The sequence below is a fragment of the Ambystoma mexicanum genome, chromosome 5q, assembly GCF_040938575.1.
Source record: "Ambystoma mexicanum isolate Mex_15411 chromosome 5q, UKY_AmexF1_1, whole genome shotgun sequence".
NCBI classification, from domain to species: Eukaryota; Metazoa; Chordata; class Amphibia; order Caudata; family Ambystomatidae; genus Ambystoma; species Ambystoma mexicanum.
The window spans coordinates 1,266,206,685-1,266,232,228 of NC_090933.1; the positions used below are offsets into that span (position 1 = coordinate 1,266,206,685).

General features: G+C 48.3%; 1 protein-coding gene across 1 annotated transcript in view; it reads right to left on the reverse strand.

Annotated features, from left to right (window-relative positions):
- The window catches only part of KIFC2 (kinesin family member C2), a 336,639-nt gene that overhangs the window by 79,752 nt on the left and 231,343 nt on the right, over positions 1-25,544 (reverse strand). Inside the window, exon 8 of the mRNA XM_069621788.1 lies at positions 16,335-16,532. Within this exon, the coding sequence (XP_069477889.1) occupies positions 16,335-16,532 (198 nt within the window). The remainder of the gene's footprint in view (positions 1-16,334; positions 16,533-25,544) is intronic.

Below are 25,544 nucleotides of genomic sequence, written 5' to 3' on the forward strand. Positions count from 1 at the left end.
CCAAGAAACCTCTACACACCATAATAAGCAAGATGGAGGCCTACTGCACTGTCATGCCTTCATCTCCCAAGAAACCTCTACACACCATAGTAAGCAAGACGGAGGCCTACTGCGCTGTCATGCCTTCCTCTCTCAAGAAACCTCTACATATCATGGTAAGCAAGATGGAGGCCTACTGCGCTGCCATGCCTTCCTCTCTCAGGAAACCTCTACATATCATTGTAAGCAAGATGGAGGCCTACGGCGCTGCCATGCCTTCCTCTCTCTAGAATCCTCTACATATCATGGTAAGCAAGATGGAAGCCTACTGCGCTGCCATGCCTTCCTCTCCCAAGAAACCCCTGCACACCATAGTAAGCAAGATGGAGGCCTACTGCGCTGCCATGCCTTCCTCTCTCAATAAACCTCTACATATCATGGTAAGCAAGATGGATGCCTACTGCGCTGCCATGCCTTCCTCTCTCAAGAAACCTCTACATATCATGGTAAGCCAGATGGAGGCCTACTACGCTGCCATGCCTTCCTCTCCAAGAGAAACCTCCACACACCATAGTACGCAAGATGGGGGCCTACTGCACTGTCATGCCTTCCTCTCTCAAGAAGCCTCTACATATCATGGTAAGCAAGATGGAGACCTACTGCGCTGTCATGCCTTCCTCTCCCAAGAAACCTGTGCACATCATGGTAAGCAAGATGGAGACCTACTGCGCTTCCTAGCCTTCATCTCCCAAGAAACCTCTGCACATCATGGTAAGCAAGATGGAGGCCTACTGCGCTCTCATGCCTTCCTCTCTCAAGCACTTCTGCATATCATGGTAAGCAAGATGGAGGCCTACTGCACTGTCATGCCTTCCTCTCTCAAGCACCTCTGCACATCATGGTATGCAAGATGGAGGCCTACTGCGCTGCCATACCTTCCTCTCTCAAGAAACCTCTAAATATCATGGTAAGCAAGATGGAGACCTACTGCACTGTCATGCCTTCCTCTCTCAAGAAACCTCTACATATCATGGTAAGCAAGATGGAGGCCTACTGCACTGTCATGCCTTCCTCTCTCAAGCACCTCTGCACATCATGGTAAGCAAGATGGAGGCCTACTGCGCTGCCATACCTTCCTCTCTCAAGAAACCTCTACATATCACGGTAAGCAAGATGGAGACCTACTGCACTGTCATGCCTTCCCCTCTCAAGCACCTCTACACATCATGGTAAGCAAGATGGAGGCCTACTGCGCTGCCATGCCTTCCTCTCCCAAGAAACCTCTACACACCATAGTAAGCAAGATGGAGGCGTACTGCGCTGCCATGCCTTCCTCTCTCAAGAAACCTCTACATATCATGGTAAGCCAGATGGAGGCCTACTGCACTGTCATGCCTTCCTCTCTCAAGAAACCTCTACATATCATGGTAAACAAGATGGAGGCCTATTGCGCTGTCATGCCTTCCTCTCTCAAGAAACCTCTACATATCATGGTAAGCAAGATGGAGGCCTACTGCGCTGTCATGCCTTCCTCTCTCAAGAAACCTTTACACACCATAGTAAGCAAGATGGAGGCCTACCGCGCTGTCATGCCTTCCTCTCCCAAGAAACCTTTACACACCATAGTAAGCAAGATGGAGGCCTACTGCGCTGTCATGCCTTCCTCTCCCACCTCTACATATCATGGTAAGCAAGATGAAGATCTACTGCGTTGTCATGCCTTCCTCTCTCAAGAAACCTCTACATATCATGGTAAGCAAGATGGAGGCCTACTGCGCTGTCATGCCTTCCTCTCTCAAGAAACTTCTACTTATCATGGTAAGCAAGATGGAGGCCTACTGGGCTGCCATGCCTTCCTCTCCCAAGAAACCTCTACACACCATAGTAAGGAAGATGGAGGCCTACGGCGCTGCCATGCCTTCCTCTCTCTAGAAACCTCTAAATATCATGGTAAGCAAGATGGAAGCCTACTGCGCTGCCATGCCTTCCTCTCTCAAGAAACCTCTACATATCATGGTAAGCAAGATGGAGGCCTACTGCACTGTCATGCCTTCCTCTCTCAAGCACCTCTGCACATCATGGTAAGCAAGATGGAGGCCTACTGCGCTGCCATACCTTCCTCTCTCAAGAAACCTCTACATATCACGGTAAGCAAGATGGAGACCTACTGCACTGTCATGCCTTCCCCTCTCAAGCACCTCTACACATCATGGTAAGCAAGATGGAGGCCTACTGCGCTGCCATGCCTTCCTCTCCCAAGAAACCTCTACACACCATAGTAAGCAAGATGGAGGCGTACTGCGCTGCCATGCCTTCCTCTCTCAAGAAACCTCTACATATCATGGTAAGCCAGATGGAGGCCTACTGCACTGTCATGCCTTCATCTCCCAAGAAACCTCTACACACCATAGTAAGCAAGACAGAGGCCTACTGCGCTGTCATGCCTTCCTCTCTCAAGAAACCTCTACAAATCATGGTAAGCAAGATGGAGGCCTACTGCGCTGCCATGCCTTCCTCTCTCAGGAAACCTCTACATATCATTGTAAGCAAGATGGAGGCCTACTGTGCTGCCATGCCTTCCTCTCTCTAGAATCCTCTACATATCATGGTAAGCAAGATGGAGGCCTACTGCGCTGTCATGTCTTCCTCTCCCAAGAAACCTTTACACACCATAGTAAGCATGATGGAGGCCTACTGCGCTGCCATGCCTTCCTCTCTCAAGAAACCTCTACATATCATGGTAAGCAAGATGAAGATCTACTGCGTTGTCATGCCTTCCTCTCTCAAGAAACCTCTACATATCATGGTAAGCAAGATGGAGGCCTACTGCGCTGTCATGCCTTCCTCTCTCAAGAAACTTCTACTTATCATGGTAAGCAAGATGGAGGCCTACTGGGCTGCCATGCCTTCCTCTCCCAAGAAACCTCTACACACTATAGTAAGCAAGATGGAGGCCTACTGCGCCGTTATGCCTTCCTCTCTCAAGAAACCTCTACATATCATGGTAAGCAAGATGGAGGCCTACTGCGCTGTCATGCCTTCCTCTCCCAAGAAACCTCTACACACCATAGTAAGCAAGATGGAGGCCTACTGCCCTGTCATGCCTTCCTCTCTCAGGAAACCTCTACATATCATGGTAAGCAAGATGGAAGCCTACTGCGCTGCCATGCCTTCCTCTCTCAAGAAACCTCTACATATCATGGTAAGCAAGATGGAGGCTTACTGTGCTGCCATGCCTTCCTCTCCCAAGAAACCTCTACACACCATAGTAAGCAAGATGGAGGCCTACTGCGCTGCCATGCCTTCCTCTCTCAAGAAACCTCTAATATCATGGTAAGCAAGTTGGAAGCCTACTGCGCTGTCATGCCTTCCTCTCTCAAGAAACCTCTACATATCATGGTAAGCAAGATGGAGATCTACTGCAATGCCATGCCTTCCTCTCTCAGGAAACCTCTACATATCATGGTAAGCAAGATGGAGGCCTACTGCGCTGTCATGCCTTCCTCTCCCAAGAAACCTCCACACACCATAGTACGCAAGATGGGGGCCTACTGCACTGTCATGCCTTCCTCTCTCAAGAAGCCTCTACATATCATGGTAAGCAAGATGGAGACCTACTGCGCTGTCATGCCTTCCTCTCCCAAGAAACCTGTGCACATCATGGTAAGCAAGATGGAGACCTACTGCGCTGCCTAGCCTTCATCTCCCAAGAAACCTCTGCACATCATGGTAAGCAAGATGGAGGCCTACTGCGCTCTCATGCCTTCCTCTCTCAAGCACTTCTGCATATCATGGTAAGCAAGATGGAGGCCTACTGCACTGTCATGCCTTCCTCTCTCAAGCACCTCTGCACATCATGGTATGCAAGATGGAGGCCTACTGCGCTGCCATACCTTCCTCTCTCAAGAAACCTCTAAATATCATGGTAAGCAAGATGGAGACCTACTGCACTGTCATGCCTTCCTCTCTCAAGAAACCTCTACATATCATGGTAAGCAAGATGGAGGCCTACTGCACTGTCATGCCTTCCTCTCTCAAGCACCTCTGCACATCATGGTAAGCAAGATGGAGGCCTACTGCGCTGCCATACCTTCCTCTCTCAAGAAACCTCTACATATCACGGTAAGCAAGATGGAGACCTACTGCACTGTCATGCCTTCCCCTCTCAAGCACCTCTACACATCATGGTAAGCAAGATGGAGGCCTACTGCGCTGCCATGCCTTCCTCTCCCAAGAAACCTCTACACACCATAGTAAGCAAGATGGAGGCGTACTGCGCTGCCATGCCTTCCTCTCTCAAGAAACCTCTACGTATCATGGTAAGCCAGATGGAGGCCTACTGCACTGTCATGCCTTCCTCTCTCAAGAAACCTCTACATATCATGGTAAACAAGATGGAGGCCTATTGCGCTGTCATGCCTTCCTCTCTCAAGAAACCTCTACATATCATGGTAAGCAAGATGGAGGCCTACTGCGCTGTCATGCCTTCCTCTCTCAAGAAACCTTTACACACCATAGTAAGCAAGATGGAGGCCTACCGCGCTGTCATGCCTTCCTCTCCCAAGAAACCTTTACACACCATAGTAAGCAAGATGGAGGCCTACTGCGCTGTCATGCCTTCCTCTCCCACCTCTACATATCATGGTAAGCAAGATGAAGATCTACTGCGTTGTCATGCCTTCCTCTCTCAAGAAACCTCTACATATCATGGTAAGCAAGATGGAGGCCTACTGCGCTGTCATGCCTTCCTCTCTCAAGAAACTTCTACTTATCATGGTAAGCAAGATGGAGGCCTACTGGGCTGCCATGCCTTCCTCTCCCAAGAAACCTCTACACACCATAGTAAGAAAGATGGAGGCCTACGGCGCTGCCATGCCTTCCTCTCTCTAGAAACCTCTAAATATCATGGTAAGCAAGATGGAAGCCTACTGCGCTGCCATGCCTTCCTCTCTCAAGAAACCTCTACATATCATTGTAAGCAAGATGGAGGCCTACTGCACTGTCATGCCTTCCTCTCTCAAGCACCTCTGCACATCATGGTAAGCAAGATGGAGGCCTACTGCGCTGCCATACCTTCCTCTCTCAAGAAACCTCTACATATCACGGTAAGCAAGATGGAGACCTACTGCACTGTCATGCCTTCCCCTCTCAAGCACCTCTACACATCATGGTAAGCAAGATGGAGGCCTACTGCGCTGCCATGCCTTCCTCTCCCAAGAAACCTCTACACACCATAGTAAGCAAGATGGAGGCGTACTGCGCTGCCATGCCTTCCTCTCTCAAGAAACCTCTACATATCATGGTAAGCCAGATGGAGGCCTACTGCACTGTCATGCCTTCATCTCCCAAGAAACCTCTACACACCATAGTAAGCAAGACAGAGGCCTACTGCGCTGTCATGCCTTCCTCTCTCAAGAAACCTCTACATATCATGGTAAGCAAGATGGAGGCCTACTGCGCTGCCATGCCTTCCTCTCTCAGGAAACCTCTACACACCATAGTAAGGAAGATGGAGGCCTACGGCGCTGCCATGCCTTCCTCTCTCTAGAAACCTCTAAATATCATGGTAAGCAAGATGGAAGCCTACTGCGCTGCCATGCCTTCCTCTCTCAAGAAACCTCTACATATCATTGTAAGCAAGATGGAGGCCTACTGCACTGTCATGCCTTCCTCTCTCAAGCACCTCTGCACATCATGGTAAGCAAGATGGAGGCCTACTGCGCTGCCATACCTTCCTCTCTCAAGAAACCTCTACATATCACGGTAAGCAAGATGGAGACCTACTGCACTGTCATGCCTTCCCCTCTCAAGCACCTCTACACATCATGGTAAGCAAGATGGAGGCCTACTGCGCTGCCATGCCTTCCTCTCCCAAGAAACCTCTACACACCATAGTAAGCAAGATGGAGGCGTACTGCGCTGCCATGCCTTCCTCTCTCAAGAAACCTCTACATATCATGGTAAGCAAGATGGAGGCCTACTGCGCTGTCATGCCTTCCTCTCTCAAGAAACTTCTACTTATCATGGTAAGCAAGATGGAGGCCTACTGGGCTGCCATGCCTTCCTCTCCCAAGAAACCTCTACACACCATAGTAAGGAAGATGGAGGCCTACGGCGCTGCCATGCCTTCCTCTCTCTAGAAACCTCTAAATATCATGGTAAGCAAGATGGAAGCCTACTGCGCTGCCATGCCTTCCTCTCTCAAGAAACCTCTACATATCATTGTAAGCAAGATGGAGGCCTACTGCACTGTCATGCCTTCCTCTCTCAAGCACCTTTACACACCATAGTAAGCAAGATGGAGGCCTACTGCGCTGTCATGCCTTCCTCTCCCACCTCTACATATCATGGTAAGCAAGATGAAGATCTACTGCGTTGTCATGCCTTCCTCTCTCAAGAAACCTCTACATATCATGGTAAGCAAGATGGAGGCCTACTGCGCTGTCATGCCTTCCTCTCTCAAGAAACTTCTACTTATCATGGTAAGCAAGATGGAGGCCTACTGGGCTGCCATGCCTTCCTCTCCCAAGAAACCTCTACACACCATAGTAAGAAAGATGGAGGCCTACGGCGCTGCCATGCCTTCCTCTCTCTAGAAACCTCTAAATATCATGGTAAGCAAGATGGAAGCCTACTGCGCTGCCATGCCTTCCTCTCTCAAGAAACCTCTACATATCATTGTAAGCAAGATGGAGGCCTACTGCACTGTCATGCCTTCCTCTCTCAAGCACCTCTGCACATCATGGTAAGCAAGATGGAGGCCTACTGCGCTGCCATACCTTCCTCTCTCAAGAAACCTCTACATATCACGGTAAGCAAGATGGAGACCTACTGCACTGTCATGCCTTCCCCTCTCAAGCACCTCTACACATCATGGTAAGCAAGATGGAGGCCTACTGCGCTGCCATGCCTTCCTCTCCCAAGAAACCTCTACACACCATAGTAAGCAAGATGGAGGCGTACTGCGCTGCCATGCCTTCCTCTCTCAAGAAACCTCTACATATCATGGTAAGCCAGATGGAGGCCTACTGCACTGTCATGCCTTCATCTCCCAAGAAACCTCTACACACCATAGTAAGCAAGACAGAGGCCTACTGCGCTGTCATGCCTTCCTCTCTCAAGAAACCTCTACATATCATGGTAAGCAAGATGGAGGCCTACTGCGCTGCCATGCCTTCCTCTCTCAGGAAACCTCTACATATCATTGTAAGCAAGATGGAGGCCTACTGTGCTGCCATGCCTTCCTCTCTCTAGAATCCTCTACATATCATGGTAAGCAAGATGGAAGCCTACTGCGCTGCCATGCCTTCCACTCCCAAGAAACCTTTACACACCATAGTAAGCAAGATGGAGGCCTACCGCGCTGTCATGCCTTCCTCTCCCAAGAAACCTTTACACACCATAGTAAGCAAGATGGAGGCCTACTGCGCTGTCATGCCTTCCTCTCCCAAGAAACCTTTACACACCATAGTAAGCATGATGGAGGCCTACTGCGCTGCCATGCCTTTCTCTCCCAAGAAACCTTTACACACCATAGTAAGCAAGGCGGAGGCCTACTGCGCTGCCATGCCTTCCTCTCTCAAGAAACCTCTACATATCATGGTAAGCAAGATGAAGATCTACTGCGTTGTCATGCCTTCCTCTCTCAAGAAACCTCTACATATCATGGTAAGCAAGATGGAGGCCTACTGCGCTGTCATGCCTTCCTCTCTCAAGAAACTTCTACTTATCATGGTAAGCAAGATGGAGGCCTACTGGGCTGCCATGCCTTCCTCTCCCAAGAAACCTCTACACACTATAGTAAGCAAGATGGAGGCCTACTGCGCCGTTATGCCTTCCTCTCTCAAGAAACCTCTACATATCATGGTAAGCAAGATGGAGGCCTACTGCGCTGTCATGCCTTCCTCTCCCAAGAAACCTCTACACACCATAGTAAGCAAGATGGAGGCCTACTGCCCTGTCATGCCTTCCTCTCTCAGGAAACCTCTACATATCATGGTAAGCAAGATGGAGGCCTACTGCGCTGCCATGCCTTCCTCTCTCAAGAAACCTCTACATATCATGGTAAGCAAGATGGAGGCTTACTGTGCTGCCATGCCTTCCTCTCCCAAGAAACCTCTACACACCATAGTAAGCAAGATGGAGGCCTACTGCGCTGCCATGCCTTCCTCTCTCAAGAAACCTCTAATATCATGGTAAGCAAGTTGGAAGCCTACTGCGCTGTCATGCCTTCCTCTCTCAAGAAACCTCTACATATCATGGTAAGCAAGATGGAGATCTACTGCAATGCCATGCCTTCCTCTCTCAGGAAACCTCTACATATCATGGTAAGCAAGATGGAGGCCTACTGCGCTGTCATGCCTTCCTCTCCCAAGAAACCTCCACACACCATAGTACGCAAGATGGGGGCCTACTGCACTGTCATGCCTTCCTCTCTCAAGAAGCCTCTACATATCATGGTAAGCAAGATGGAGACCTACTGCGCTGTCATGCCTTCCTCTCCCAAGAAACCTGTGCACATCATGGTAAGCAAGATGGAGACCTACTGCGCTGCCTAGCCTTCATCTCCCAAGAAACCTCTGCACATCATGGTAAGCAAGATGGAGGCCTACTGCGCTCTCATGCCTTCCTCTCTCAAGCACTTCTGCATATCATGGTAAGCAAGATGGAGGCCTACTGCACTGTCATGCCTTCCTCTCTCAAGCACCTCTGCACATCATGGTATGCAAGATGGAGGCCTACTGCGCTGCCATACCTTCCTCTCTCAAGAAACCTCTAAATATCATGGTAAGCAAGATGGAGACCTACTGCACTGTCATGCCTTCCTCTCTCAAGAAACCTCTACATATCATGGTAAGCAAGATGGAGGCCTACTGCACTGTCATGCCTTCCTCTCTCAAGCACCTCTGCACATCATGGTAAGCAAGATGGAGGCCTACTGCGCTGCCATACCTTCCTCTCTCAAGAAACCTCTACATATCACGGTAAGCAAGATGGAGACCTACTGCACTGTCATGCCTTCCCCTCTCAAGCACCTCTACACATCATGGTAAGCAAGATGGAGGCCTACTGCGCTGCCATGCCTTCCTCTCCCAAGAAACCTCTACACACCATAGTAAGCAAGATGGAGGCGTACTGCGCTGCCATGCCTTCCTCTCTCAAGAAACCTCTACGTATCATGGTAAGCCAGATGGAGGCCTACTGCACTGTCATGCCTTCCTCTCTCAAGAAACCTCTACATATCATGGTAAACAAGATGGAGGCCTATTGCGCTGTCATGCCTTCCTCTCTCAAGAAACCTCTACATATCATGGTAAGCAAGATGGAGGCCTACTGCGCTGTCATGCCTTCCTCTCTCAAGAAACCTTTACACACCATAGTAAGCAAGATGGAGGCCTACCGCGCTGTCATGCCTTCCTCTCCCAAGAAACCTTTACACACCATAGTAAGCAAGATGGAGGCCTACTGCGCTGTCATGCCTTCCTCTCCCACCTCTACATATCATGGTAAGCAAGATGAAGATCTACTGCGTTGTCATGCCTTCCTCTCTCAAGAAACCTCTACATATCATGGTAAGCAAGATGGAGGCCTACTGCGCTGTCATGCCTTCCTCTCTCAAGAAACTTCTACTTATCATGGTAAGCAAGATGGAGGCCTACTGGGCTGCCATGCCTTCCTCTCCCAAGAAACCTCTACACACCATAGTAAGGAAGATGGAGGCCTACGGCGCTGCCATGCCTTCCTCTCTCTAGAAACCTCTAAATATCATGGTAAGCAAGATGGAAGCCTACTGCGCTGCCATGCCTTCCTCTCTCAAGAAACCTCTACATATCATTGTAAGCAAGATGGAGGCCTACTGCACTGTCATGCCTTCCTCTCTCAAGCACCTCTGCACATCATGGTAAGCAAGATGGAGGCCTACTGCGCTGCCATACCTTCCTCTCTCAAGAAACCTCTACATATCACGGTAAGCAAGATGGAGACCTACTGCACTGTCATGCCTTCCCCTCTCAAGCACCTCTACACATCATGGTAAGCAAGATGGAGGCCTACTGCGCTGCCATGCCTTCCTCTCCCAAGAAACCTCTACACACCATAGTAAGCAAGATGGAGGCGTACTGCGCTGCCATGCCTTCCTCTCTCAAGAAACCTCTACATATCATGGTAAGCCAGATGGAGGCCTACTGCACTGTCATGCCTTCATCTCCCAAGAAACCTCTACACACCATAGTAAGCAAGACAGAGGCCTACTGCGCTGTCATGCCTTCCTCTCTCAAGAAACCTCTACATATCATGGTAAGCAAGATGGAGGCCTACTGCGCTGCCATGCCTTCCTCTCTCAGGAAACCTCTACATATCATTGTAAGCAAGATGGAGGCCTACTGTGCTGCCATGCCTTCCTCTCTCTAGAATCCTCTACATATCATGGTAAGCAAGATGGAAGCCTACTGCGCTGCCATGCCTTCCACTCCCAAGAAACCTTTACACACCATAGTAAGCAAGATGGAGGCCTACCGCGCTGTCATGCCTTCCTCTCCCAAGAAACCTTTACACACCATAGTAAGCAAGATGGAGGCCTACTGCGCTGTCATGCCTTCCTCTCCCAAGAAACCTTTACACACCATAGTAAGCATGATGGAGGCCTACTGCGCTGCCATGCCTTTCTCTCCCAAGAAACCTTTACACACCATAGTAAGCAAGGCGGAGGCCTACTGCGCTGCCATGCCTTCCTCTCTCAAGAAACCTCTACATATCATGGTAAGCAAGATGAAGATCTACTGCGTTGTCATGCCTTCCTCTCTCAAGAAACCTCTACATATCATGGTAAGCAAGATGGAGGCCTACTGCGCTGTCATGCCTTCCTCTCTCAAGAAACTTCTACTTATCATGGTAAGCAAGATGGAGGCCTACTGGGCTGCCATGCCTTCCTCTCCCAAGAAACCTCTACACACTATAGTAAGCAAGATGGAGGCCTACTGCGCCGTTATGCCTTCCTCTCTCAAGAAACCTCTACATATCATGGTAAGCAAGATGGAGGCCTACTGCGCTGTCATGCCTTCCTCTCCCAAGAAACCTCTACACACCATAGTAAGCAAGATGGAGGCCTACTGCCCTGTCATGCCTTCCTCTCTCAGGAAACCTCTACATATCATGGTAAGCAAGATGGAGGCCTACTGCGCTGCCATGCCTTCCTCTCTCAAGAAACCTCTACATATCATGGTAAGCAAGATGGAGGCTTACTGTGCTGCCATGCCTTCCTCTCCCAAGAAACCTCTACACACCATAGTAAGCAAGATGGAGGCCTACTGCGCTGCCATGCCTTCCTCTCTCAAGAAACCTCTAATATCATGGTAAGCAAGTTGGAAGCCTACTGCGCTGTCATGCCTTCCTCTCTCAAGAAACCTCTACATATCATGGTAAGCAAGATGGAGATCTACTGCAATGCCATGCCTTCCTCTCTCAGGAAACCTCTACATATCATGGTAAGCAAGATGGAGGCCTACTGCGCTGTCATGCCTTCCTCTCCCAAGAAACCTCTACACACCATAGTAAGCAAGATGGAGGCCTACTGCCCTGTCATGCCTTCCTCTCTCAGGAAACCTCTACATATCATGGTAAGCAAGATGGAGGCCTAATGCGCTGCCATGCCTTCCTCTCTCAAGAAACCTCTACATATCATGGTAAGCAAGATGGAGGCTTACTGTGCTGCCATGCCTTCCTCTCCCAAGAAACCTCTACACACCATAGTAAGCAAGATGGAGGCCTACTGCAATGCCATGCCTTCCTCTCCCAAGAAACCTCTACATATCATGGTAAGCAAGATGGAGGCCTACTGCGCTGTCATGCCTTCCTCTCCCAAGAAACCTTTACTCACCATAGTAAGCAAGATGGAGGCCTACTGCGCTGTCATGCCTTCCTCTCCCAAGAAACCTTTACACACCATAGTAAGCAAGATGGAAGCCTACAGCGCTGCCATGCCTTTCTCTCCCAAGAAACCTTTACACACCATAGTAAGCAAGGCGGAGGCCTACTGCGCTGCCATGCCTTCCTCTCTCAAGAAACCTCTACATATCATGGTAAGCAAGATGGAGGCCTACTGCGCTGTCATGCCTTCCTCTCTCAAGAAACCTCTACATATCATGGTAAGCAAGATGGAGATCTACTGCAATGCCATGCCTTCCTCTCTCAAGAAACCTCTACACATCATACTTCAGACAATATGTCTACCTATTTTTAGAATTCACACATTCTAGTGCTACTTTAGATTATGTGCCAGATAATAAATGGGATTATTAAGAACTGACACAAACTCTTAAAACCATCAAACCGTGTTATCATGATACTTAATAGTGAAAAATACCCACTTCATTAACATCAGGACAACTCCCACAAAAGGGCAAAGAGCTGCCCAAAAATCCACCAGAAGAAAGACAGGCCGCTAACCAAAACTATGAAAATAGCTACAAGAAAAACACATGTTAAGCTTCAATTATTTAATTGCCTGTCGGCACAGCAGGTATCACTGTCAGTTGGCAAGATTCGTCACATCAGGTGGATAGCCTAGGGGCAACGTGCTCGCCTTGGAAGCAAGACGTCACAGAGCACCTCAGGTTCGAACCCCGGGTCTTTGCTTAGAAACCTTTGGGTATTAAGCGCGTTATAAATAACCTATCATATCGTATCATAATGCTTTTTGGTCATCTGAAATGTTCCTTCACAGGTTGTGGTTAATCAGCATTGGTCCTGGAGTTCATTTACAATGGCAAAGCCACAGCGCTGGTCAATGGGCCGGCTTTTGTTTGGGCTGAGATCCGGCATCATATGTCTCCCAGACCTCGGACCTGTCCTGCCTCTGCCCCAGCGGCTCTTTTCAGATTCAGACCGGGACATTTCTCCCCTTTGGCACCCTGAGAGACTGCCAAATGAGAAAGGGGACCCGCTGGCAGGACAATGTGGATGACAAGCAGGGCGGTGTTCCTGCTCAGCACCCTCATTGTCCTGCTCGCCAGGGCAGCCCAAGGCTTCATGGGCAGTCTCTGCAGCTAACCAGGGCCCTGCAGGCACCAGCTGCCTGTTTCCAGAATATAAATAAATGGTTTCTAGTGAGTAGTCCTAGGGAGGCAACGTGTCACCTCTCAAACTCCTGCTGCGACGCGCTCGAGACAAATATCCTCCTCACAGTGTCCATCAGACCCTGCAGGCACCATAAGTACTGCTCATCACTTTCTTTCTACAAGCAGCCATTTAAAGTGTAAGTGATTTACAAGTGACAGCCCATTAAAGAGACCACTGTTATCACTTTCTTTCTTCAAGTAGGCATTTAAAGTCTAAGTGATTTACAAGTGACAGCCCATTAAAGAGACCACTGTTATCACTTTGTTTCTTCAAGCAGGGATTTAAAGTGTGAGTGATTTACAAGTGACAGCCCATTAAAGAGACCACTGTTATCACTTTCTTTCTTCAAGCAGCCATTTAATGTGTAAGTGATTCATAAGTGATAGCCCATTAAAGAGACCACTGTTATCACTTTCTTTCTTCAAGCAGCCATTTAAAGTGTAAGTGATTCACAAGTGACAGCCCATTAAAGAGACCACTGTTATCACTTTCTTTCTTCAAGCAGCCATTTAAAGTGTAAGTGATTTACTTTACAAGGGACAGCCCATTAAATAGACCACTGTTATCAATTTCTTTCTTCAAGCACCCATTTAAAGTGTAAATGATTTACAAGTGATAGCCCATTAAAGAGACCACTGTTATCACTTTCTTTCTTCAAGCAGCCATTTAAAGTGTAAGTGATTTACAAGTGATAGCCCATTAAAGAAACCACTGTTTTGGGCAAGACGTCCGTGTTAAGAACTGCAAAGGGACATTTTTATTTTGAAAATACACGCAAAGCATTATTATCTGCCTACATCTATGCCTTCCTCCAGGACAATTAAACATACCCCCCAAACCGGTTTAAGTTATCTGCCTTATTTTCACATGTTCATATTTACCACCAAAAATCCTTTATTTTAGGTAGAATGTAACATTTTCCTCACATTATATATGAAGCGTGCCTTTGTCAAATATTGAAACACAAGCATGTAACCTATCAACACATTACATTTTGTTATGAGCCTTTAAGTCTTGAAAGTACATTTTCAAAATCAACAGGCAATGTTTGCCTTCTGCTGAACTGCATTCTGGTATTTGCAGTCTTTCATTCAAGGCCGGAGATGGGATAATGGCACAATTGAAAACGTTTTGCCTAGCATATTTCTATAAGTACTTTACTATGGGTTGTGTGCTTTTCAAGTTATCTTTATAAAATAGAGTATTGTTGAAGGCCAAACATGGGGGTGAGAGAGGAAAGGATGAGAGGGCAAGTGAGTATGGACCATTTACCCAGGATGGGGCAAGAGAGGTTGCAATCCCAGAGACTGGGGCAGTTCTTTTCCCTGATTGTGGCCCTGTGGTGCTTTTCAGGGCACAAGGAAAGGATACATGTGGGTGGGCAGACTCAACACCCTTTGGGTGTTTTTGCGGCCGACAAGCTTGTTCAAGTGTTTGGCTGCCAGGATGTGACCCAGGTTGTCATGTTCCCAGTGTCAACACTTACACACAGGACCACATACAATTGTCATCAAAGCACATGTCTTACACTTGGATTTTGTTTTCCCGGGAATATTGTACTATAGCTTGCTGGCTTTAAAAGGTGAGCACCTTTGATGCTTTGCCAGTGTAGTTATTGGAAAATCTCATCTCTCTGGTTATTTTTCTGGTGTTGATTTTTCTTTTTTTTAATGGCTAATGCTCTTTTGTCTTGTGCTCTTTCTTCTAAGGGCTAAGGTCAATTGAACTAAATGTGTATATATATCTTTAAGATATGTTCACTTACTGCGCGCACTGATGGGTGCCAGCTTTTGAGTTTCGCCATGAGGGCACACGTTCCCACACTGAGTGAAGTGAGAGAGCTATACTCATCCGCAGGTCAAAACAACACATTTTACAGCACATGTTGCAGCAGGAAGTGGCCACAAAGCAGAGGTCACCAAACTTGCCACAGAATCTGCCAATATTTTAACATTTCAAGGGGGTACTTTGCATGGGGGGAGAAAGGTTGGTATAGAAATCAGCAGACCGCCATTTTTCCGAAGTCTGCCATGCAAAATAGACTCCTCAACACAGCCTCGCACATGTAAGCCCCACAACGGCGCTTGCAGCTTGCCTTTACACCTCATCAGATGATGGGAGCCCAAAGTGAATTTAAAGTGGCAATGATAACATATTTTGGGTGCATCCCTGCCATGGAAGAGATTTAGAGTGGAATTGATATACAGTGTGGAGTTTGGAAAGAAGTAGCATGAAAGAAGTTGCACCATTTTTAAACTATTATTTTGCATATTTCCTTTGGGCGGAGCTCAACTGTCAGCTCCGCCCCGTCTGAACACCGCCTCTTTGGAACGCCGCCCCCTCCTCCAGACTCCGGCCCTTGTGGGATCCCCTTTTACATTTTTGAAATTTCCACCACTGCTCAGCCATGATCTGGTGTTTGGGCGATATAATCGTATAATGACGACAGTCAACGGGTGAGCATATTGTATACAAACATAGCAAATGATAAAAGAATGAACTAAACACAGGGAAAATACCATGTCGACCAGGGGAAAGAAGAATTTAAAATAAAATTAACAAATGCTTCCGTCGAACTAACACATATACCTCCTATTTTGAAAGCATGGAAGATATCGCAACTTAACGCATACAACTGAAAATGAAGGACATTTCAAAGGGTATCGAGTCATTTTACCGAAAGTAATTCAGAGTGGTACGTTTTACCTGAAGTCAAAAATACCTACACAATACCGAAAATTGTAAATACATATATGTATGCTAGTGGGGTAAGGGGTTAAAATGGGTGGGGATTGGGTTAAAAGGGTAGGGAAACAGGGAGTTATGGGGTAACGCCCCAAATTAAAATATAAATGAAAAGTTCAGTATTTTTTTTAGTATTTTTTACCTCAGTAAAACTTACCACTCTGAATTTTACTTCGGTAAAATTACATATAACCTTTCAAACAGATAGGAAAAGCATCATAAGATCATGTGTTCCCTAAAAGGAGACACCCCCCCCCCCAAGACCGACTACAACTGTGCCACACAATGACGCTGCCTTGCAACCATGAAAATAATACAGCCAGGCCCACACAAGGCGCGGACATCAAGAAGGCGTCTTCTCCAAAAGGTTTAATGAAGCCCATACAAGTTTCCAGTCCCAGAATGCACCTTTCTTCCCCTGGAAGAATGTCCAACCAGCGTTCTATGAAATGAGGCACTCTGTCCCAGGGAGGCGCGTCTCTGTCACTACTCACCTGCACTTCCGGGGGACGCGAGCGCTCGGTGTCCAGGTGGAGCTGCAGCCCCTGGATCTTCTCGTCCAGTCGGCGCACCTCGTCCTCCTTCCTCCACTGCAGGGTGTCCACCTGCGCCTCCAGGCGCACCAGCTGCTCCACCTTCTGCTGTAGGGAGCCCTCCAGGTGCTGCACCCTGGAGTGCAGGACTTCATTCTCCTGAGGATCAGAAGGAGGAAGGGCAACATGACTCGGGGGCCACACTTGGCATACTTGGGGCATGCAGCTCTGCGCTATCTTCTCTGCATCATCAATTATAAATACTCTCCATGTCTTTTGCCTTTATTCATTTATTCATTTGTTCATTTGTTCATTTATTCATTTATTCATTCATTCTTTCTTTCTTTCTTTATTTATTTAGCACTTTATATAGCGCACCAACCCAGAGGCATCTGGACGCTGTTCTTAAGAACGGCAAATAAAAACAACATGGTTACATGGTGGACGTACACATTAAAAAAAACATTATACATACCAAACATTATACAAAAGCTAAGCTATAACGTTACCTAACTTGGAGCTATGTCTTGAAGCTACAGTGTTGAATGTTAAACATGACTTAGCTTAGTAGTTCCTGTGTGAAAAGTCATGTTTTCAGCTGTTTTCGGAAGGTGCCGAAGGATTCTTCAGACCCTAGTGTAGTTGGTAGTGTGTTCCAGTGTCTTGCTGCTACCACTGGGAGGCTACTGTCCCCAGCTTGCTGCACTTTGAATCGCGGTGTGCCTTTAAAAAAATTGGGCCTCATTACGACAGCGGCGGCCACGGTATGAATGGTGCCGGTAAGGCACCACCCCGTTCATACCGGGCCACCACATTACGAGTGCTGCTCGCGGGTGCCGCTCTGCACGCCTGGTGAGACCAGGCGTGCAGAGTGGCACCCACGAGAAGTTCAGGATGGTAGCAACGGTAACGTTATGAACTGTACCGCTGCTACCATCCTCCCCATTCCCATTGAGCCCTATGGGGGCTCAAATGCGAATGGGGACGTACCGGCTCCGGGTCCCGTGAAAGGGAATAACCGGGCCCACGAGGTCGGAATGGCCCGGTAAGTCCCCATTTGCGGGACCCGGACCCGAGTTTGGGGGTAGCCATGCCCTTCTTAACTCGTAATGAGGCCCATTGTGTTCGCTTGGTGCTAAAAGATGACAGTAGTTTACACTCTCTATGATAGACAATAAAACAGGCTTATTTTACTTTCAGTGTTTTGTTGTTTTGTAAGAGCACCTATCGGAAACCCCAATGCTTCCTAGCGCTGGGTAGAAGGGGAGCGCAGTATACAATCATAGTAACAAGTGCATTAAGCGAGATGAGAAATCTAGAGGGGTCCTCTAAAAGTGGGCATAGCCTATGTACTGGGCATGGCCTAAAGAGTGCGAAGGGAGTAGTTACAACGTTTTATAGTCTGATTAACATGTGCGTCAGAGGCAAGAGTGGCCTCCAGTTGGATTCCTAGAGTTTTCACTTTATCAAGGACCGAATGCACATACTCATCACAGTCAAGAGAAAGAAAACCGAACAGGAGTGAATGAGCAGTATTGATATGATATGGTATGATATGGCATTTATAACGCGCCTATACACAAGTGTGTCAAGGCGCGACGAGGCAAGGGAGGGGGAACAAGGGAGGACAGACAACGATCCTACTAGGCCAGGTGTCATTCAAATCGCGCAAGTGCAGGGAAGGAGGGAGAGGGAAAGGGTGTGGTGGAGGGGAGAGGGGAAAGTGCAGTACATGGGATAGTAGAATAAAAAAGATAATAAAACGGCCAACTGGTGGCAAGTGCGGGGTAAGTGCAGACATAAGTGCTGGTAGGGGGACTGTAGGGATGCAGAAAACAGTCCATGGGGTTGCCAGGGAGGCAGTGCAGGTGTGCAGCTGTCAGGGCCTGGGCCCAAGATCAGAAGGGGTGGCCCGGTGACCAGTGCAGTTTCAGCCAGAAATTCAGCAGGAGAGAGAGGAAGAGAAAGCGGAGGCAAAGAGGAGGGTTTTGAGGTGCTTCCGGAATCAGAGATGGTTCTCCTCAAGTTTCAGAGAGGCAGGAAGGCTGTTCCAGAGGGAGAACCCTGCTGAAGAGAGAGATCTACCACCAACTCGTTGCTTGGAGAAGCGACTGACCCTGGGGGAGTTGGAGGCGGATGAGCGAAGAGTTCAAGAAGGAAGATATTTGGGAAGAGAGAGTTGAAGGTAATGCGCCCCCAGGCCCCAGAAGTCCTTGTGGACAATGCAAAGGGTTTTTAACTTAATCCTCGCAGCCACTGGGAGCCAGTGCAGAGATTTCAGTCCTGGAGAGATAAGATCCCTGGGCTTGAGGCCAAGGATAAGTCTGGCAGTCCTGTTCTGGATAAGTTGAAAAGGGCGGAGAATAGAGGCAGGCAGATTAAGATAGCGGCTGTTACAGTAGTCCAGCCTAGGGCTCTGGAGACGGTGAGCTTCTGGGGGAAGGAGAGGAAAGGAAGAATACCTCTGAGGAGGTGCAACTGGTAGTCTGACTTCTTAGAGACATCAGAGATGTGAGGAGAGAAGGAGAGAGTGGAATCGAAGATGACCCGAGGTTTTCAGAATTGCAGGTGGGAGCAGGAAGAGGGCCAATAGAGGCCTGCCAGAAAGTGCAGGGAAGGAGGGAGTGGGTGTGCCGATGAGTAAAATCTCAGTCTTACTGGCATTAAGGCAGAGGTCATTGGTGGCACACCATTCCTGGATAGCAGAAAGACAGTCAGAGATGAGGGAAGGAGAGGAGGAGGCTGATGGAAGCATGAAAATTAGCTGGGTACCATCCGCATAGCACTGGAAATTTGGGCAGAGAGCGGCGATGCGGTGGGCAAGGAGTGCCAGGTATTAGTTGAACAGCCAGAGAGAGCGGTTAGATCCCTGGGGGACACCACAGGTAGAGAAAAAGTATCAGAGAGGAAGGACCCAAGTTGGACCTGGGAGGGTCGGTCAGAGAGGAAAGAAGTCAGCCACGCCAGAGCCTGACCAGTGATTCCCAGGTTATCACGGAGACGGTTAAGCATGATGGCATGGTTGACAGTGTCAAAGGCAGAAGAGAGATCAAGCAAAATGAGGACACAAGGGATGCTAGAGTCAAGATTGGAGAGCAGGTCTTCACGGATGTTCAGGAGAGCAGTTTCCATGCTTCTGGAAGCTCTGAAGCCAGACTGATGGTCATGAAGACAACCGACAGCTTCAGTGAGGAGATTAAGCTGGGAGATGGCCAATTTCTCCAGTAGCTTATCCAGGAAGCGAGTAATGGAAATTGGGCAATAGTTAGCCGGGCAGGAGGGACAATCACACTCGTCACAGTTACGAGAAAGATACTGTCACAAGACCAGAAAGAGGAGTGAATGAGAAGTATTATTGGAACAATCATACTCTTCACAGTTATTAGAAAGATATTATCACAAGACCGGAAAGAGGAGTGAATGAGAAATATCACTGGAACTCTCGTAATCATCACAGTCACAAAAGAAATAATATCACAAGATAGAAAAGAGGAGTGAATAAGGATCAATACTGGAACAATCACTACTCGTCTCAGTCAAAGGGAAGTATTGTGAAGTCAGTACAAAGAGAAGTAGACTATAAACACGCAGGAATAACCCAATTCGTAGCAATCCATACCAAGAAGGCCCAAGTCAAACAGAAGGTCAAGTAATAAAATAGAAACCGGAGAACAAGCTGGACAGTATGTGTATATATATATTGAAGGAAAACACTTTTGTTGCAGGGACATCATTGTGGTCATAGGCTGCGCAACAGGGGGTGAACATTTAAGGTGGTTTTAGCTGAATTTTAGGGCTTTTGCTGCGTTAAGTTCTCACCTTAAGGTCCCTGCAACTAAAGTTTTTTCCTTGAATATCAAGAGTTTTGTTATTCCATAGATTTTTAGAATGCTTCCAGACCACTAGAATGGTTTCCGGCCATGGCCAGTGGGCACGGCCATTCTATATTTTAAAACACTTGCAACCCATCGCTCAAAGACGTTCATCAATCACAATCTCGTTTTTTCCTGTTTTGACAGTGGTATTGTTATGTATAAAGATTGCAGGCTTTGAGAACTCACAATGTGTTTAGGCAATGCACAGTGAGATTAAATGATTTGCCATTGGCCACACACTTTGGTTAGGCAGCGTGCTGCAAGCTCCTTGTGGTATGGCTAGTCTTGTGGTGACTGTTGTGATACATCGCACAACCCAAACGAACCACATTTAAGCAGCACAGAAACAGGAAAATAATTACCAGCTGTAAGACTAACATATGCACAGGTACTTTTACATAGTGAAAGTCAAAAGCTGGCACCCATGAATATTCCCCCTGTCTGGCCCTGTGGAGTGAGCAACATCGCACAGGAGGTGCACCATAAACACACCGCTCTCCTCCCGAGATCAAGTGACCTGACTGAGGAATTATCATCACCAGGTTCGGTAAAACCACCGCCGAGCGACATTCATGCAAAGAAACATCCTTATGGGCTCTGCTCTATTTAGCCCTGTAGTGTTTCACTGTTTGCCCTGCTGGGCATAGCCTGATGCCCCCAGCTTTGCCTGTTGTGCCTGCAGCCATGTTTCAGAGTGATCAGCAAGGCCACTTTAAAATGGCTGACCTCCCTGCACTGGCTGAGGCCTCTGCAGTGCCTAGTCTCCATGGCCCGCCCCCGAAGACCAGGGATTGGCCACAGCAACAACGAGAAGAGGAAGTCCCAGTAAGCCAGCTGGCGAAGCTGGCCTCCTACAAAGGCCTGTGTTTATTCCCCCTGTCTGGCCGTGACGGCCACAGCACCCCTCTCTGTACCCTTCCCTAAGCAGCTAGATGACACTTCTTTTGCTGAAACCCCACACGTACTCGCAAATCTGGCATCTGACCACCAAGGTAGAAGAGCACTTATATGGCATACTCCTCTTGTCAAAGCCTTGTCCCTCTTGACTTTCTGTCCCGGTTCCCCAATGACCTACCCACCTTCACCCCTTTCCTCCCTGCATTCTCGCCTTCTGCCAACTGCTTTCGTTGTTGCCTACCCTTCCAGCTCTTTGTGCCTGCACCGTCCAGGTCACCCATTGTGCCCGCACCGTCCAGGTCGCCCCTTGTGCCTGCACCATCCAGGTTTCCCATTGTGCCCGCATCAGCCAGGTCGCCAAATGTGCCCGCCCCATTTAGGTCGCTCATTGTACCGGCTTCAGCCAGGTTGCCCATTGTGCCCGCTGCATCTAGGTCGCCCATTGAGGCTGCATTTTCCAGCCCACTCTATACCCACACTGCCCTCAGTTCTCACCAATGCCCCAACACTATACCAACCTCCTTTCCTCCGCATCCTTTCCCAAGCACGCCACCGTAATAGTCCAGCCACCATCGTTGCCACATCACCACTGACTAACTAACTCAGCCACCGCAACTACCCACCATGAGACTACGCAACCCTCACTCGAGGAACGAGTCCCTCCTATTCCAACTCTGCTACACTTGTATCCAAGTGGTCTCACTCAGCACTGACTCACATACCTTACTCTCAAGCTAATAGCTTAGACAGTATAACTTTATTTCCGCACCTATCTACTCTCTCGCAATCCACCCACACTCCTTCCCTGGACGCTCTGGCTCCTACTACTTGGTTAAGAAGGAACACCTCAAGTGCCATCTATTCCAAACATGGCAAATCTCCACACGTCCCTTGGAGGCACCCACCCCCTACTTCTCAGAGCCCTGAGAACATATCCAACACCAAGGCCTGCACAGGTTTATCAAGCTCCACAAGACTCAGGGCAAGAACCCTTAACACCAGTGCTCACCTGTCCCCACATACAGTCCCCTCTGTAGGCACGGACAGACTCTACAGACTTACCTCTCGTCCCTCCCCAACACTCCTAACAACCTGTTGTGACTCTCTTCCCTCGTAACACCTTTCCACCCCAGAACCTGTACCACCGTCGAATACCCATGATCCCCAGGTACCTCTGGTAGCAATTAGTGCACCTACAGTACCTCTCACTGCCAACACAATCTCTCCCTCACATCCCTTGGAATTCTCCCCAGCCCGACCGGAAACAACAAAAAACTATAAATTGCGCCCTCATTAATGCTCGCTCCACGTGAGCGCACACCATAGATATCCATGACCTATTACTAGAACACCAATTGGATGTGCTAGCCATTACGGAATCCTGGCTGCACTCCGCCTCGGGCCCCACCTTTGCCGTGGCCCTCCCTCCTAAAAATCATCGTCAGAGCTGATCATCTTCCCGCCATAGGCGGTGGAGTTTCACTTATAGCAAAAGCTTCCTTACAAATAAGATACTCTCCCATACCCGCCATTACAGGATACAAACTACTGCTCCTGAAACTAACTACCGGTCCCAAAACCACCTATAACATCCTGTTGGTGTACCGACAAGGCAACAATGCTAGCCACCCCGCTCTTGATATCCCACTCCTCACCCCCCCCACTATTGAAACCTACAATCATCTTAGGTGACATTAACCTGTGCTTCAAAGAACCTGATGACCCCAAAGCTGATGCCTTTGTTTTAGCCCTAGCCGACATGAATTTCAACTAGTCAACGCGGCCACCCACAACAAAGGGTGAGTACTCGACTGGGTTCTCACATCCAAAGCGATCATCAACATTTCTGCGATCTCAGAAATCCCATGGTCAGATCACCTCCTCATTAATTCTGAGCTATGTATCACCAACCTGATTCGTCCACCCAATCCTAAGCCCCCCATGGTCAGAAATACACGCAAACTCACACTGGATTGCCCGAATCCTACACTATCCAGCACGCTCTCGAAGCACAACCCCTCCAATACCAATCCTTACGACATTGCCAGCCTTTACCACACCTGCCTCCAACTGACACTAGATTCTCATGCCCCACTAATCGAAAAAATCCTAAACCACACAAACCCATAAACATTTGGTACGACGAAGAGAACTCATTATCTTACAATGCTCGAAAAGAGCCCTAGAGCACCTGTACAAAAAGAACCCCACCACTCCTACTGAAAAACCTTTAGCCACTGAAACCTACAAAGCAGCAGTCGTGGAACACAAAACTACGTCCTACAATGCACGCATTTCCAGTGCCAGCTCTAACACCAAGGAGCTTTTTGCCATACGTAGAGAATTGGAGTCACCATGTTCCAATGTTCCTACCATCCAAGCTGACAAATCATGTCGTGCGGTCATTCAAAATGCGCTGGCATATAATATGGACTCTCTCCAGACCAAAATCAAAGCTAAAAGAGATTCCCTCGTTTCCAAGTCATCCACACCTAGTGACTCCATTCATGCCAAACCTATCACCCCACCTGACGCCCCCCCCCTATTCAAGTTCACCAAAGTCTTTCAAGAAGAGGTGTTGTCCACCATCAGCGCCTTAAAACCCCCAACTGTAAAGGTAACACTTGTCCTGCACACCTAGTAAAACTGTGCACACCCATTCTTGCCCCATCATCACTGGTTTCATCAACACTTCCTTTCCCACCAATTCTGTTCCAGCAAACATCAAAGCTGCTTGGATCACACCACTCTTCAAAAACCCACACATGACCCACTTACTCCCACCAACTATTGGCCCATTATAACAGTCCCCTTCCTATTGAAGATAAATGATCATGTAGCCTACTCCCAAATTCAATCCTTTGGGTCCAACCGCCTCCTTGTCTCACAACAGTCGGGCTTACGCCCTAAACACAGAGCAGAAACCGCCCTCCTGGACTTAAAAATCCAGATGGACAGCATACGTGAAGCGCAACAGTCGAAAATGCCTTACGGTCTCTCTACTATGAAATACTGGATGGCATCGCTCCCGCTCATGCACAACTCCACTAAGACTGAAGTTCTCTACTTCTCATCCAAACAGGCTATCTCTTCCTCTCATCCTCTTCTATTCTTCTCTCCTGACTACTTTCCCTTCTCTGCTTCTGCTTACAAACTTGGTACTGTCTTCAACCCATCTCACAACTTCCCAGCCTTCATCTCCACATCTGTCACTGCGGCCAGACTTAATCTCCTCAACATCAGAAAAATGAGACATCTTCTCTTTGACACCGCTAAGCAACTAATCTCCTCTTTAGTATTCTCTCGATCTGACTACTCTGCCAGTCTACTCTATAGCCTTCCCAAATTTTCTTTGTCACCTCTCGACAAAGTCCTCAACTGTTCTGTCTGCACACTCTTCAACCTTCCCTGTGTCACCTCCACCACCCCAGCCCCTTGTCAGTGAGGCTGGTTATCTATGAGACAGAGGGCAAAGTATAAACTCATTCTCATCATCCTTAAAACTATAGACAGACTACCTATAGGCCCATCTCACTCCCTGCTCTCCCCCTCTCTCTATACAATCATCCTCGGCCTTGCCACCTCTCGTGCCCATTGCCCTCCCTCTCCCTCTCTTCGTCCCCTCGCTCGCTACCGCAATTTAAATCCAACCTCCTAGCTCTCCTCCTTTCTGAAGAACCGCTTGCATAGCATGTTCTCCTCTCCCCTTACCTCCCTACGACAACTGTCCAGCACTTATCCCTCACTCCTTCGTGCTACTACTTAGCACTTCCTCCACTCTCCTCTTCCTATATCATGCTCTACTGTCCTTTAATTTTTATTTATTGTTTTTGCATTTATATAGCGCTATGAACCTTCAGGCATCTGAGCTCTGCTTCTTATTACCCACGGTGTGTGGTGCTTATTTATCGACCTCGGAAGGATGAAAGGCTGAGTTTGGCCCTGCCAGGATTCGAACCTGCGTTGGCAGGCCCTGCACAGATGTCAAAGCGAGCGGTCTACTCGCTGGGCTAACTGACCGGCTAGGATGCAGAGATAGGGGAGGAGACTTGCAATTGTATGTAGCAAGAATTGCAAAACACTTCCACCCTTTGTTTTAAGGCAGAAAGGTAGGAGACAGAGAAGATGTTGATTGTGAATCTTTTTGTCTGGGATACAAGGGATATAGGCAGGGTATCAATCTACCTGGAAAGCAAAAGAGTGTGGCATAAAAAAAGGAGGATATTACAGAAAGAGAGGAGGACAGGGAGATCAAGTGAGGGGAGAATTGTAGGAAGGGGGAGAAGTGCTATTGGGGGGTCAGCGAGAGATCAGGTGCTCTTTGAAGCACAGAGTTTTCAGTTCCTCCTGAGGAAGAACGGCGAGGGAGCAAGTCTGATGTGCGTCCCGGCGATATTCC